The sequence below is a fragment of the Cimex lectularius genome, unplaced genomic scaffold (assembly GCF_000648675.2).
Source record: "Cimex lectularius strain Harlan isolate CLEC.00 unplaced genomic scaffold, Clec_2.1 scaffold100, whole genome shotgun sequence".
Classification (NCBI taxonomy): Eukaryota; Metazoa; Arthropoda; class Insecta; order Hemiptera; family Cimicidae; genus Cimex; species Cimex lectularius.
This window is the reverse complement of record NW_019392663.1, coordinates 1,555,536-1,572,005: the sequence shown is the minus strand read 5'-3', so window position 1 is coordinate 1,572,005 and position 16,470 is coordinate 1,555,536. Positions and strand designations below refer to the sequence as shown.

At 34.9% G+C, this 16,470-nt stretch overlaps 1 protein-coding gene across 1 annotated transcript in view; it reads left to right on the top strand.

Annotated features, from left to right (window-relative positions):
- Positions 1–1,069: 1,069 nt before the first annotated feature.
- The window catches only part of LOC106663561 (TLD domain-containing protein 2), a 357,519-nt gene continuing 342,118 nt past the window's right edge, over positions 1,070–16,470 (top strand). Inside the window, exon 1 of the mRNA XM_024224943.1 lies at positions 1,070–1,410. Within this exon, the coding sequence (XP_024080711.1) occupies positions 1,151–1,410 (260 nt within the window). The 5' untranslated portion in view covers positions 1,070–1,150. The remainder of the gene's footprint in view (positions 1,411–16,470) is intronic.

Below are 16,470 nucleotides of genomic sequence, written 5' to 3'. Positions count from 1 at the left end.
GAGTCAGACAGACAGAGAAAGACAGAGAGAGTAGTGTATGTGACTTTGTAACAGAGAGGGGGCGAGAGAGAGAGTGAGAGGGAAGAGAGAGGGAAGAGAGAGGGGGAGACAAAAAGAGGGAGTGAGAGAGAGAGAGAGAGAGAGAGAGTGAGAGTGAGAGTCAGACAGACAGAGAAAGACAGATTGAGTAGTGCATGAGACTTTGTAACAGAGAGGGGGAGAGAGGGAGAGAGAGAGAGAGAGAGAGAGAGAGAGAGAGAGAGAGAGTGTGAAAGAGAGGGAATAGAGAGGGGGAGACAGAAAGAGGGAGTGAGAGAGCGTGAGGGGGGAGACAGAAAGAGGGAAAGAGAGAGAGAGTATATGAATGAGTACGTGAGTTTTTATTTTATATTAAGAGAGAGAGGGGGGAGCTTAACTACTCACTACTTAATAACAAAGTAAATTGGCATTCTGACTAAAAAAATATCATAAACATCAATATTTAAACTCCGAGCTTCCTGTCCTCACTGGGTTCTTTTGTCAGATGAATTTAGCCTTTTTCCACTTTACAAATGGGTAACAGTCAAATTTTAGGATGTAGTCCCCGCAGACCTAAGTTTTAATTTTTTTCTATTAATATTTCGCTTTTTCCTGGGATATTGTTGGAAAAATGTGACTTTTTCAAATACTTTTGAAAATATTGCCGCACATACATTTAACTTACGGTATTAGTTTTATATAGGAGGATAAATTTTGCCTTTGTGAAAACCTCAATATTCCGTTTCCCCAGTGGCATCGTTAATTATGTTCATAATGAGATAATGATACCAAAGTAGTTTCATAATAAAAAAATCTATTACTAAAATATGTATATGTAATGGGTTATGAATTTCTCTATATTTTTAACTCCCTCGTATGTTCTGGTTTTTGACCGAGTAACCAATTTAAAAAAATACGACTTTACGAAATTACGCCAGTGCTTACTCGCCGAAAAAAAAATACTGTAGGATTACTGAGGTCGTTCTGAAATTATTAAAAGTATATGAATTGTCATTAATGTTTTCTTATTTTTTCATACATTGCAGGGCTTCATAGGATTTTTATTGGAATTTATTCCGAGTCCGTTGTGCTTGTGTCCGTTGTGGTGCGCGTGTGACATGTGTTTGGTGAAATGAGCGGAATGGAAACGGAAGTGTATCTGAAATCGACCAACAACAACCCACCCCCGCCAGTGAAGAAGAAGTGGAGCAGCGGCGGCGTCCTGGGATCCGTGGAAGAAGACGGAAGCCCCCCTCAGAGCGAGCGGGGCCGCCGCAAGTCCTGGCATGTGACTAAAGAAAGGAAAAGGAGAAAACCGTCTCTTTTACCTCCGACCAGGAACAAAAGGCATTCTTGGTGGACAATATTCGTTCCAGATCAACTTGTATCTAGGTATCTATCTATTTTCTTCACCGTTTCATCATTAGCTAATTATTTTTTGACTATAACCAACCCACATAAAATACTGCAGGATAATCAGAATTTCAATTAATTATTATTTTTATTTAAGGTTTTGTTTGAGATAAAAATGTCAGTGTCACGAGCGGGATTCGAACCCACGACCTTCTGCTAAATAAGCCGCTCCTCTAACCACTTGAGATATCGTGACTTCGATCCTCTCGGACACCTACCCTTCGTCTCAACATACAACCGTTCGAATTTTATAATTATAAATTTTTATCTCAACCAAAACCTTACATAAAAAGAATGAATTGAAAGAAGTGACTTGGTCAATTGACCACTAAAACATAAATGATATAATCAGAAGATTATACGAACGTTGTGGATGTGTTGGACAATTTAGGGTTGTAAGGATGTTTTGACACTCATTTCACAAGGATCGGTGGTAGGTTGTATTTTGCTAAACCATATATTTTTAGCGTAATTTAACCGGAGAGATAGCAACAAAATAATGAAAGATCATCCGATACTCAGGACTTCAAGAGACGACATGAACATGATGTTCGAATTTACTAAAAATTCCCAAATAAGTCTAGGTACCTAACAAGAATCGGAACGAAAGGAAACACCTCCTTTAAGAATAGAACCATCCTTTGGTATACAGATCTAGAACACAAGAAGGTACAGAGGCAGGAGTATTCGGTCCTGAGATTGAAGCAATCGAAAGATATACTCAACTCACCGTGACTAAAAGGTACAAAAACTAGAACATAGCTATCATGTCAGATAGCCAAGCAGACATCAAAGCACTAAGCTCAAACATTATTAGTTCAAAGATGGTGTTGAACTGCAAAGCCATATTAAACATATTAGGTACGTATAACAAAGTCAGCCTCTGCTAGATCCTCGGACCTATGGGAATAGAAGGCAACGAGAAAACGGACACCTTTGCAAATAAAGGAGCTGCGACTACACTGTTGATAGGACCCGAACCCTTCTATGACATAGGAACCCACACTATTAATGAGTATCTCAGAGAGAAGGACAAAAAGATAATGAAGGAACAATGGAATTCACTCATTGGACATAGGCAATCCAAGAATCTCCTAACAAATTTCGGAAGAAAAGAAATTGAAGAATGTTTCAAAGGAACAGTAATAGGATCGTCCTAATAGGATTCTTAACAGGACACTGCAAGCTAAATGGACACTTAAAGAAGATTGGAATAATCTAAGACGGCACATGCAGATTCCGCAGAGAAGCAAAGGAGACACCAACACACCTACTAACAAACTGCAGTGTTATACTTGCCCGCAGGAAGAAGTGCTTTGGGATGTATGTGACCATAGAAGAGATTTAACCATTGAAACTGGGCCTATTAATCAAGCTCCTTTATGAATGGCACCATCTTTTGGTACACAGATGGATCTAGAACACAAGGAGGTACAGGGGCAGGAGCATTCGGTCCTGGAACCAAATACTCAGAACCCATAGGAAAATACACCAGTATCTTCCAAGCTGAGATTCACGCAATCGAGAGATGTACTCAGCTCAACTTGGATAAGGATACAAAAACTAGAACATAGCTATCATGTCAGATAGCCAAGCAGCCATCAAAGCACTAAGCTAAAATATCATTAGTTCAAAGATGGTGTTGAACAACAAAACCAAATTAAAAATATTAGGTACGCAGAACAAAGTCAGCTGGGTCCCAGGACACATGGGAGTAGAAGGCAACGAGAAAGCAGATACCCTTGTGAAGAAAGGAGCTGCTACACCGCTGATAGGACCGGAACCCTTCTGTGACATAGGAACCCACACTATTAATGATTATCTCAGACAGAAGGACAAAAAGATAATGAAGGAACAGTGGAATTCACTCATTGGACATAGGCAATCCAAGAATCTCCTAACAAATTTCGGAAGAAAAGAAATTGCAGAATGTGTCAAAGGAAGAGTAATAGGTTCGTCCTAATAGGATTCTTAACAGGACACTGCAAGCTAAATGGACACTTAAAGAAGATTGGAATAATCTAAGACGGCACATGCAGATTCTGCAGAGAAGCAGAGGAGACACCAACACACCTACTAGCAAACTCCGGTGCTACACTTGGCCGCAGTAGGAAGTGCATTGGGATGTACAATGTAACCATTGAAATTGGGCCTATTAATCAAGCTCCTTTATGAAATAGGACTCACCGGTGTGCTTTAGACAGAGAACGGCGGATACAATAGCTCTTAAAAGGCGCACTTTATTACACCCCGACTATTACATCTACATCTACATCGTAAATAGTTCTATAAATCTACAGTAATGAAAGAAAATAATTAATGATTATAAGCACATGAATGAAATAAATCCTGGCCTTAGGATTCGCGATGATCAAAAACAGCCATGTTGTGATATTGATCGTTTGTTGTTTTCGTATTTACGCGAAAGGGGATAAACGAGAAAAAGTAGAAAGGATATCCGATTCCAGGGCCTTGTGAAAGCCCGAACCTCACACCTTGCTCCAATAATGTGCAGGCTTTTATCGTGGGAACGGTCAAGAATGTGCGACACCGTACGCAGCAAGGCCGGACAAGGTCGTCCTGCCTACGTCAATAGCTATTATTGCCGAACCGTTCTCGGACCACCGATACCCAATTTGCCAATTTATTACATCCTTTTACCCTTACGAAATTTAAACGGGCAATCGGAACCGGTTCTTTAATCTTATTCAACGCACAAAATGGGACCTCCCGGTCAAAAAAAGCGAAACTGACACAACAAGTCCCGTTCGAATTCCTACAACTAATAGGTCGCGATCTGGCCTACCTTTTCTAAGAAGAGAAAACCTATTTAGTTGTTTCAAAAGATTAACAATGGCCTGGGACTGAAGGCTGTTATTAAATATGCGCGTATTCTAAACCCACTTCTATTTCTTCAAAAAAATTAATTTATGGAGTGTACCGTATAAAACGCAATCCTTTCTATGTATATACGAATACGATTAAAATTCTAATTAGGCGAGGCTTGTTGATGTTTAAGAAAGCATGACGCTGAACAAATCACAATTTAAACTGTTTCAGCGCAGGTCATGATTGATGCTAACATTGACAGCTAACGCTGATACGATACCGTAATTATCAAAAGCGTTATTTCAAAGCGTCTCATAAACATGCGTGGTAGCAATCTTTCCATCTTCATTATCAATCATATACTTCAATATATCAAAACTTTTTCAATTAAAACAAATCTACGCAACAATGTTATACAACGTTTCCATTCTCACCTTAACTACACAATCCCTGCTATATTTCCATTAGATATACATTTGAGAAAAAAATTATATGAAAAAGAGTATTTGTTAAAATGAACACGTAAAAACACATAAGCGCATAAAGATAGGATATTTACAATAGATAAATTTAAACCTATCAAACAAACGCTAAAAATAGATCTAGAAAAAAACCAAACAATAGATGAATTGGAAATAAAGATAATCTAGGAATTAATAGAGAAATAAATTAAAGAAAAGAAAATCGAAACAAAACCTATGAAAATAAGAAAGACGAAACTAACTAGAACTCGAAACAATCCCCGGGCTAAAGAATGAAACTAGGTACAAAGCTTCTCAAAGAAAAATTGCATTATATTTAGTGGTCTATTGACGAAATTACTTCTTTCAATTAATTAATCTTTTTATGCAAGGTTTTTGGTTGAAATGAAAAAGTTAGTGCGACGAACGGGATTCGAACCCATCACCTTCGGCCAAATACGGCGCTACTATACTAGCTTAAGTGGTAGAGCAGCGGCGTATTTAGCCGAAGGTCGTGGGTTCGAATCCCACTCGTGGCACTAATTTTTTCATTTCTACCAAAAGCCTTACATAAAAAGATTAATTAATTGAAAGTAAATAATAATGACAATAAATAGATATATAGGTGTCTAGAATTTAATAATAATAATAATAATAGTTAATAATTTAATAGTATAATTAGAGACCAATTACAAATAAAGGAAAACAACGAATTTTTTTCATCAATAAGAAAAAAAATCTAATCAAAACAAGAATATGAAAAGAAAGACTACGACACTACCAAGAACAAAACAAAAAAAGTGCCAAAGAAGAAATGGAAAAGATAAAAATTGAACAAAATGAAAAACAATAAAAAAAAAATAAGGGCAAAAACTAAAACTGTGTAAGAATTTCAGAAACAAAAAACAATTGAAAAAAAATAAGAAGAAAAATATATGAAATACAAAGAATAAATAAGAAAATAAGTAGAAAAACAAAAGAAAGGAAGAAAGTCCAAAGAAAGGATCAAAAACAAATTATTATTAAAAAAAATAAAATCGTCATTAGGAATACCCTGAAAATGTAATAGCTAAGGAAATGAGCAATAGTTAAATAAATTGCAAATCGTCTGATAAACAATAAGGACTGGTCTTCAAAAAACAAATTGGTACAGATGGAAAAGGAAAATTGGTATTAAGCTTAGAAAGACTAGGTAAAAATTAGAAACGTACAAAATGAAAACAATAGATTGAGAAAAGAAAACATTAACAAATAAAAAGCTAGACTAAATAAAGTCAAATTGAACATAATTATACACGATAATATGGTTTTACCCATATCTAAACTAAAAACTTTAGTCAAATTTTGATATTCAGTTGTAAGGAAAGACAAAAATAAAATGTCAATATTGATCAAATATAAAAACAATTTGCAAAATTATATAAGTAATAAGAAAACAAAACATTGGGAAAAAGAAGTAAAATCAATAGCAACAAATTAATAAAATAAATATTATGTAACAAAAAATAAAATTAAATATGAAAAGAAATACGTAAACAATATTGAAAAATTAATGGCTAAGGAAAGAAACTAGTTAAAAATACTATAAATAATTAAATAAATAAAAATAAAAAGTTCTATGAAGCAGATGATGAAGATTGAAAATGAAAATTAACATCATGCTTTCAAAGAGTAAAAACTCGGTAAAGAATAAGAAAAACTAAAAAGAAAACGAATTATTTCTAAAAGCAGATATATAAAAAAATAACTATGTAGATAAAAAGTAAATATGGCAAAGCATTACGAAAAAAATGTTTTTATGTATATTTAAATACAAAAGTAAGACGAAAATTTTATATAATCCGTTTGTAAGCAAACGAAAAAAAGGAAAACTTGTAAATATTTATTCAGAAATCGTGAGATGCGGTCTGGTGTGATGTAGGTTTCAGAAAAACATTTTCTTTATCGTGCCAACGTCTCGATCTTTATTGAGATCATCTTCAGGGCCTGGGATTTACAAACTTTGTTTAAATTTAACAAATACATTTAGGATGTGGAAAAGTGAATTTATACATTGCAAAATATATTTTTTATATTCAATCAAATTATTTCCACTCACTCAAAGTGTTTGTCTTCTGTGTAATTGTGCCATTCTTGCGTGTGAGAGTGCCAGTTAGATTTTGCTGTTTTATGTTTATAAATAAATATTGATTACTTGATTTTTCAATGGTAGGAAAAACAATTTATAAAAATTCTTGCTTTAAAACGTTACTGATTTTGTTCTCTCCAAATTTGTCCACTCACTTAGCGCTAACTTGACTGTATTACCTGCTTAAAAGTCCTTATTAAAGACTTGATCCTAATTGCATTATTGCATTTATAATCTCGCAGGAAAAAAGAAAAGCACGTCTCATGGAAAATTGGTGCGATAATTGGTGATAAAATGATGTTTATGTCGACAGAGAAAGTGTAGAAATTTTTTGAAACCAAGTGGAGTTAGAAAAACATCGAAGTTTTTACACATTTTTTTGCATTTTAACCGTCAAGTAGCCAAAATTTGTTCATACTTGATCATCCAGTAATCAATAGTTCCAAGTACTTTTAATAGTATCTATTACGACAAATTCACGCCTTGACCTTATCGTCTCCACGCCTTCATCAAACGCGTTTACCTTTCACCGAGTTCGGACCTGCCCCAGAGGTGAACGGTAATCAGGTGCAATAGGTGCCCTGTTATTCCAAGGGGCGGGGAGATCCATTCCGCGATTTCGCTCTTTTAAATTGATAAATGATTGTTTTCACCAGAGGAAAATTGCCTTGTCATCACAGAACAACGACAAAAACGTCCAAACCGAATTTCCATACGGTAATTTCAAACGTACAATCTTGACGAACCTTGGTGAAAGAATGTTACTTGAAATTACATTTTTTATATTTAAACAAGTTTAACCTTGCTGTTTGAACGAAAGGAAACTTGTTATTCTTCTCAGCTGTAGGTGGGTCATCAGGGCGCTATCAATCTGACAACCGGTCAATTTTCTTACAGATTCTACCTCGAACTCTGGCAATCGATCATGTTATTTTTCGTTGTTTTTCCGGAACCGAAGTGTTTCTGGGTCGAAGTGAGGGAACTGACAGATCGTGGCTCACGACAAGACGAAAGTTTTTACTAATCAAAGAGTACGCCGGAATCTAGTCCCTTGCACAATCCGCCCGTCGGCACCCCTTATTACTGAGACTGCGAAATTGGGGAGAGTGTTTCCGTTCGGTATAAATGCCACATAAAAAAGTGGAGTGGCTAAAATTTGAATTGGGACACATTACAAAAACATAACATTTTCACACATGTATAATTTTTTTTAATTATTGGACAATAACAACTGAGTACATACCCATCTAGTTACTTCACTGCAAATTAAGGAGTAATTAGTTCACTAATTTACCTCCACAGTCCAAGAGAAACAAATCCCACTCCACTTTTGCCATAATGACACAAGTGATAAAAACACTGACGTCTAAGGGCTTCGTCCTCTTCAGTATTCTTACTTTTTTCGTTGTTACCAACAACTGGAAAGCTTGCTCATTTTGATGCCGGTGAAGGAGCCACACAGCATTTAGAACTTGCTGGTAAAGGAGCACCTTGCTTTGAGTATCCAATTCTCAATAACAACCAAGGAGCCAGTACATTTTCCGAAATTTGATTTTGAGTTCTTGATATTTTTTCTTAACATGCTCTTTACATTTGAGTTGGCATCTAAGGTCAAACCTAAGTACTTCGCTGTATTTGGATATGGTATCCTAGTTGAATTCAGTTCTAATGGAATGGTGACAAACTTTCTATTGGTGAAGTTAGCATGCACAGATTTTGTCGCGTTTAATTGAATGCCCCACCTTGCTGTCCACTTAGTGACCTCTGTGAAAGCTGTTTGAAGCTTGGCGTGTAATTACAAATTAATTTATCGCATGTCAATAAACCTTATGTTTAAACTTGGACGAAAGGCGTCTGAGGCCGCATGGGTTTATGCGTTGACTTTGAGGGAAAGGCCCCGGGTTCGAATCCAGCAGCCCTGCATTCCACCAGACATAAGTAAAAATAAAAATGAGGTATGAATAATGAAATTGTTTCATAAACTGGGAATATACATACGGCACCGGAATTTACAGTATCCAATCAGCAGTTCTACTATCATTCTTGTCCTAACATACCCTAGGTTTGGTAGTATACCTTTAGTTTTTGAGATGTTCCTTTGGTGGACTTCCTTCATGCTTCTGTCCTGGGCTAATATTCCATTGAACAAAAAACTTATTCTTAAACCTAGGAGGATCTACTTTTTTGGCAATTTGGTATTTTGCAAAAGTGTTCAGGGACTATAGGTGTCCTCATCAAACTTTCCTTGGCTCCTCGTTGACTTTCTGCCTAGTGTGATCTAGTACACAAAGAAGAGTAGTTTTTTATCCCAAAAGACTGGCAGGGTCTTTGATGTAATCCCAACCGTCTGGATTTTACTGTCTATGAGGTCTTAGTGCCATCCGAATAGTCTTTTCTATAAAATACCAACTTTTTGATCTCTCTGGCATAGTGCTCATAGGCAGTGTCCGCCTGAAAGGCCGCTATGTTGGCGAATAAAACTGTAATTCAAAGACAATCGGGCTTACAGGGATGATCATAGAGGATTATCTGGATCGAGCAGCGTGGGTGGCCGGGATTTTTGAAAATATAAAATATTATATACTTTACATAATTTTAATTATGAAATATAAAAATATCTAAAAAGTTTGAAGCTGTAGGTAAACAAGTGATTTCAAATTGTTCGCAGTTAATTTGAAATTGTAGCTCGAAATTTCAGGTTCATGATTATATTCTGGTTCCGAATGGCAATCTAGTATTAAAATATTTATTGCTTTCGTTATTAGAAACCGTATTTAACACAGTTGTTGAGCCAGTTATTGTTATCAATTTTTATTGTAATATTTTCCTATTCTGTTTGTATTAACATTGTCACGAAAATTAATTGTTCTTTTTATCTAAGGTCTTGGTTCAAATGAAAAAGTTAGTGTGAGAGATTCGAACCCACGATCTTCGGGCTCAATACGCAGCCCTCTTACCACTTGAGCTGTCGTGACTCTTTAAAAACTTTAAATTTTTTTCATTTCAACCAAGCTTATATAAAATAAATAATTAATTGAAAGAAGTAACTTGGTCAATAGAAAACTAAATATATAGATTGTCACGACAGCTTAGCCTATTTCAATCTTCTGACTGTTGTACTTGAATTTGGTTTTATTTAAGATCTAGTGTCAATTATTCTTATTGTTACTGATGATGATATGTATAGATAAAGACTCTAAATTTTACTCTATGCACCTTATTTTAACATAACTTTAACAGCTAACTAGATTTCTGTGTATAGGTTTATTAATTTTCCCATTGTTCTTACTGATTTGAAACTTGATTAAAGTTTATGGTTTTGGGTAATGGGTTTTCTAGATGGTGCTTAAAACTTAACCTCAACGGCAATATCTAATTTAATCAATGTGGTTCTTTTTTCTTTCACATTTGATTTACTTCTAAGTTCTTTGAAAGGTTGATCTTATATTTTTCTTGTTTTAGTAATTATAAAGTTTATTTCTACAATTTTTCCGTGCTTCTAAGATTTATTATGTTATTGATATACAGGGTGAATTGCTACTCGTGCTACAAACTTCTCCAGTAGATTCTTCACCCTAAAATGAACAAAAAAGTACATATTGTCCATGGTCCGATTCTCAACCATTTCAGAGTAATTTCGCTTTTTATCGATTTTGAAAGATATCACGTCCTGGCGTCGGAAAATCGTGATATCTTTTAATCTAAACATTTCTCTTAAAATCTATAAGCACCGTTGAAATCCCCGTTAATTTTTAGAGAGAATCAAAATCATAATTCCATTGAAATTTTTTAATTTAATTTAATGCCCATTTAGTATGTAATGCTTAAGAAGTTTACAAACAGCTAGAAGGTCAAGGAAGAAAGACCCAAACGTTTTGCCACCTTCATCTTCTTATTGAAAAATTAACGGGGATTTCAACGGTGCTTATAGATTTTAAGAGAAATGTTTAGATTAAAAGATATCACGATTTTCCGACGCCAGGACGTGATATCTTTCAAAATCGATAAAAAGCGAAATTACTCTGAAATGGTTGAGAATCGGACCATGGTCAATATGAACTTTTTTGTTCATTTTAGGGTCAAGAATCTACTGGTGAAGTTTGTAGCACGAGTAGCAAGTCACTCTCAAACATTAGCAATCCTTGAACCACCATTTTTTCTCTTTTTGTCATCAACATCTTGGTCTCACAACCACTAAATAAGAAAATGACGAGTGCGTTGGAAGCGTTATTAAATCAGGTAGTTTTCCTCAAATTTGCTGCCTTCTGAGACTAAAATTAGAAACTCTGGATTACTTTATACACTTTCCGATTTACACAATTTTCCACTCTTTTTGTAGTTCTGGCTGAAATAAAACACAAAAAATTAGCCCAAACATTTTGCCACCGTCATCTTCTTATTGAAAAATTAACGGGAATTTCAACGGTGCTATTAGATTTTCAGAGAAATGTTTAGATTAAAAGATATCACGATTTTCCGACGCCAGGACGTGATATCTTTCAAAATCGATAAAAAGCGAAATTACTCTGAAATGGTTGAGAATCGGACCATGGACAATATGAACTTTTTTGTTCATTTTAGGGTGAAGAATCTACTGGAGAAGTTTGTAGCACGAGTAGCAATTCACCCTGTATATGTTTTCCTTGCTCTGGATAGCTGTAAACTTTGTTTCAACAACATATCCTTTGCAACACGACCAATTTTAATCTATATTTTCTTAATACAATTCAATTAGATTATTTGTTGCTTTCATCGTGCCTCTAAGTTTGTAAAGTGGTTGTTGGTATAGATATCTATGTTTTTCTTGTTCATGAACTTTGTTTCAACAAGTTATCCTTATCGGCATCCAGTTCATCTTTTATTGCGGGAACGGCACCTTTAGCATCTTAGCAGACAAACCATTTTCAATCAGGAAATTTCAGCAGTTAACAGCAAAAATAGCTATTAAATTGTTTCCTCGAAATAAGAAATTTCTCTATAATTGACCGATAGTTTCAAATAAGAGGTTTATGAAGGTGATTTTCATATCTAAATTGTCACCTCTGAGAACACCTAACTTACTACTCTTATCAGCCATGTTCGGGTTTGGATCGTGAGAATAATTAATTTAGAATATCATCGGCGATCAATTTGTACGACAAGGTTGTAATGTTATTAATTAGGTCATTATCTTTTCTTGTTATTTCTGTCTTCGTTGTGTTGGTCTGACAGATGGGCAGGATGACCGAATTTCAGGTTCATCTCCACTGAAGACCATGCGAGAAAACCCACCGATATTCTATAGTTTTAAAGGTTTATGATTATAAGGCGTGAATTGGTATTGTAAAAGTTACTCTACGTTTTTTTTTCTCTCACGAATGAATGAAATGAGAGCGAGTGTGAAATTTGATTACTACTAACGACTTAATCGAAAAGGGGCCACGTAACGGGATCCTGATCTGATGTCTGCATTAGAATTTACATTGCCTAATTTTGCCTATAATATTTCCTTAAGACTTAACGCTAATTCAGTGGCATTACAGGCTGAAAATACAAGACGTTAAATCATCGTCGGTACAAAAGCTCTCAAAAACACTACGTTTTGGTTACACGGAATTCTATCCTTTTCACCAATTTTCGCCCATGATTCAACGCGGAGTTAACCAAGTATAAAATACATCCTAATAGCTAATCCCATCCTTGGAAGGGTATTAAGCCTAATTAATTTCTGTTTGCATAATTTAGCCAAACTCTGAGACTTGCGGAGAAAATTTAACCAACCATCCCTTGGTACATTCGTAACAGCGAAACCATACATTTTATTCGTTCATCATTCTTTTTTGGATGGTTTTCATAAGTTACATTTTTAATCATGGTTTATTGCTTCGAGTTTAGAAATGTAATCATTTTGATATGAGCTTCGACCCTTTTTAATTTCACATGCATCAAATTAACCTTTTTACTTTAACATTAACTCTTTTAATATCTAATTAATCGGCTTTAACATACAATTGGCGTTCTCTTGTTGATTTCAAATTAACATTATAGTTATATCATTAAAAAACCTACAAGAGGATTTGAAATGTAAGCACTTAAAATGCCTGCATTTCAGAAAAAATTAAACACAAAATAATTGGGCTCTTACAAGAACATTTAAAAATTATGGATGTTAAATAACATAAAAAATTATTCTTCTGTTGTTTTGAGAATTCTTTTAAATTATAAAATAATTGTGCTCTTATATAAAAGACCATTGAAAATTAATTACGAACGAAATTCAATATATGTAAAATTAAATATATAATATAAAAAACATGCTTATATTTCATATTCCTAAGTTTTTTAAATATTTAAAAGCAAAACTAATTCATCATTTTCGTCATTAAAACGGGTTAATTTGAATATAAAAAGGGTTAATTTCCAAACAAAAAAGTTTAATTTGAAGTTCAGAAAGGTTCATTTAAAATTAAAAAGAGTTAATTTGGTGAGAAAAAACATTAATTTCAAATTAAAAATGGTTAATCGAACAAGGAAAATGGTTAATTTGACTAAATTATTTTTTCAAGGCTTTCAGGGAACCAGTGTATTACTCAACTAAACCATCGAAAATTTAAAATTATATAAAATTAAGTATATAGTACAGAATCATGTTTGTATTTCATACCACAAAGTGTTTAAGTGGATTAAAGAAAGGGCTAACTTGGTGTTGAAAATATTTAATTTGAAGTTAAAAAGGGGTCATTTGAAGTTAAAAATGGTTAATTTCAAGCTGAAAACGGATAATTTGAACATAGAAAAGTTCATTTGAAATTATAAAAGGTTAATTTTAAATTAAAAAGAGTTAATTGGATTGACAAAAAAAAAAAACACACAAAAACTATACATTTTTTAAAGCTTACGAGTTTAAAGGGAAGGCCCCCTTCCGAAGAAAAATGGTTTACCAGGGCGCTCTTTTTGAATTCGATTATTCGTAGCCGACCGCTCACCTTTTAAAGTTGGTAAGCCTGCACGGCCGCCCCGGCAGGTCGTACCGCTTTCGCGCTGTGCCCCGCTTGTAATTTTCTCACTTTTCCTTTTGTTTTCCTCTTTTCTCTTCTTCCTGTTTACCCGGTTCACCCTCCGTTATGCGGATAAACACGCGAGTGCCATCCCGTGAACCCGAAACATGAGAAACTCTGCTTGTGAATCGCCGAACGGTGAGTAACCTTATTGCCGTTGATTCTTTAACCCCTTTTTTCACCGCTTATAATTCTCCTTTTTCATTTTAATTTATTATTTACAGTCCCCTACATATATTTAATGGTCCTCCGGTCAAGGATTTAGTTTTATTTATTGTCAGCATAATTAATATTTAAACCTCGTCGGTATTGTTCGAGCCTCACGTACCGCCCGACAGATTGCGCGCCACGATTTGCAATATCGCGTGGTCTGGTGTGGTTTTTCCTTTTGATGATAAAACAAAGGCAAACGAAACGCAAATTTTCGTGGACAAAGAACCACCTGTCTGCTCGCCAGGAGTGGTGGGTGTCTAAATGGGGTCCGAAATGTCGCAAAAACGAGATTTTTATTTAAAAAGCACCTTCAAAAATGAAATTTTTTATCCATAAAATTAAAAAGGAGGGAAATAAGAAAGAAGAAAAGGTTAATAAATTTTATTTTCGTTTATTCCTTCGGCAAAGACAATTAGTCAGAAAAAAAACAAATGATGTTTAGATAACAAATTTAATACGGAAACCGAACGAGAAATGCGGTAGGAAGATTAAAAAAAAGACAAAATGGGGAGGACTTCCTACGATCGACGGTATGAAACAAAATTATGTAAGTTGGTTTCAAACACATTTAAATCTGGTTCAAAACCAGAGGTTAATAACTATAGGCCTATCTCATTAACTTTATCCATAGTCAAAATTCTAGGAAAAAACAATAGATTACGGGACTTCTTTATTGAAAATAGAATAATTTCTCCAAAATGGTTTTCTTCCGGTCAGATCCACTGAGCAAGCTTTGTTCGATATTATTAATTTGATTTCACAAGAAATTATTCAAGGTAATTACGTTATTGGATTGTTTCTGGACATTAAAAAGGCTTTCGACTCTACTGATCATAAGTTGATATTAAACAACATGACTGAATTGGTACCTCTAATATTCCCCTTAAACTTCTTGAATCATATTTATTGGACAGAACTCTATTCACAAAGGTTGAAACGGTTTGCAGTTCTTCTAGACCCATTGAATATGTACAACAAGGTAGTCTTAGGCCCAATCTTGTTTCTTTTATATATTATTGGGTTGTCCGGAAAATAATGCAGGATTTTGGTATTAAACAAAAAAAAAGAAACTAGTTACTTTAAAGCAATGTTCTTCAATCAAAATAATTTCCCATACTCTCAATACATTTCTCCCAACGTGTTGGTAACTTATTAATTCCGTCTGAGTAGAATTCAGAATTTTTAGAATTGATAAAGTCAATAAATGCATTTTCCAGTTCCGTTTGATTTTTGAATATTATGTGTTGTAAGTAGTGGTCCAGGTGTCTAAAAAAATGGTAGTCAGTAGGCGAGAGGTCCGGAGAGTAGGGTGGGTGAGGCAAAGTTTCATAGCCAAGCTCCAATAATTTTTGTGACGTTACACGTGACACATGTGGTCGAGCGTTGTCATGCAACAAAATGGGCCCTTTCCGATTGACCAAAGAGGGCTTCATTACTGCCAATTTCTGATGCATGGTATTAATTTGGTTACAGTATGATTCAGCATTGATGGTTTCGCCAGGATTTAAGAAGCTGTAGTGTATTAAACCAAATGAAGCCCACCATACCGTAACCATTACCTTTTTTTGATGAGTTGGGGGCTTTGGAAAATGTATTGGAGCTTCTCCTTTGTCGAGCCACTGTCCAGAACGTCTAGTGTTATCGTAGAGAATCCACTTTTCGTCACATGTAACAATTCTGGCCAGAAATGGGTCATTTTTGTTTCGACAAAGAAGTGATGCACAAACATCAAAGCGCTGATTTTTTTGGCGATCGTTTAATGAGTGTGGAACCCAATTTTCGAGTTTTTTCACTTTTCCAATCGCCTTGAGGTGGTCAGCGACGGTCGTTTTACTGACTTTGAGTTGCTCTGCAAGTTCTCGAACAGTTGTTTTGGGGTTTTCTTCCACCACTGATCGCAGAACATCATCATTAAGAGAGGAAGGCCTTCCACGACCTTCTTCATCTTCAAGGCTGAAATCTCCCTCCCGAAATTTTTTAAACCACCTTTGCACAGTGCACTCATTAACACAACCCTCGCCCCAGACTTGGTTAATGTTTCTAGCCGTTTGGGCTCCGCTTCGGCCGAGTTTAAACTCGTAAAAGAAAATCGTACGAAATTCTCGCTTTGACATTATAAGGATGACTGAATTATTTCCAAGTAGCGGAATGCTACAGAGGTAAACAAACAATATCATTTGGAAGAGGATTAATAAGTGTTGACATTCATACAAATGAGTAATCCTGTAAACGTAAACAGAATATTTTATATAGATTTTTTTTAATGAAAACTTAAAATCCTGCATTATTTTCCGGACAACCCGATAATAATTTTTTGAAAATGAAATTTGCTGGTAAAATATTTAGTTATGCAGATGACACTTGTATCATT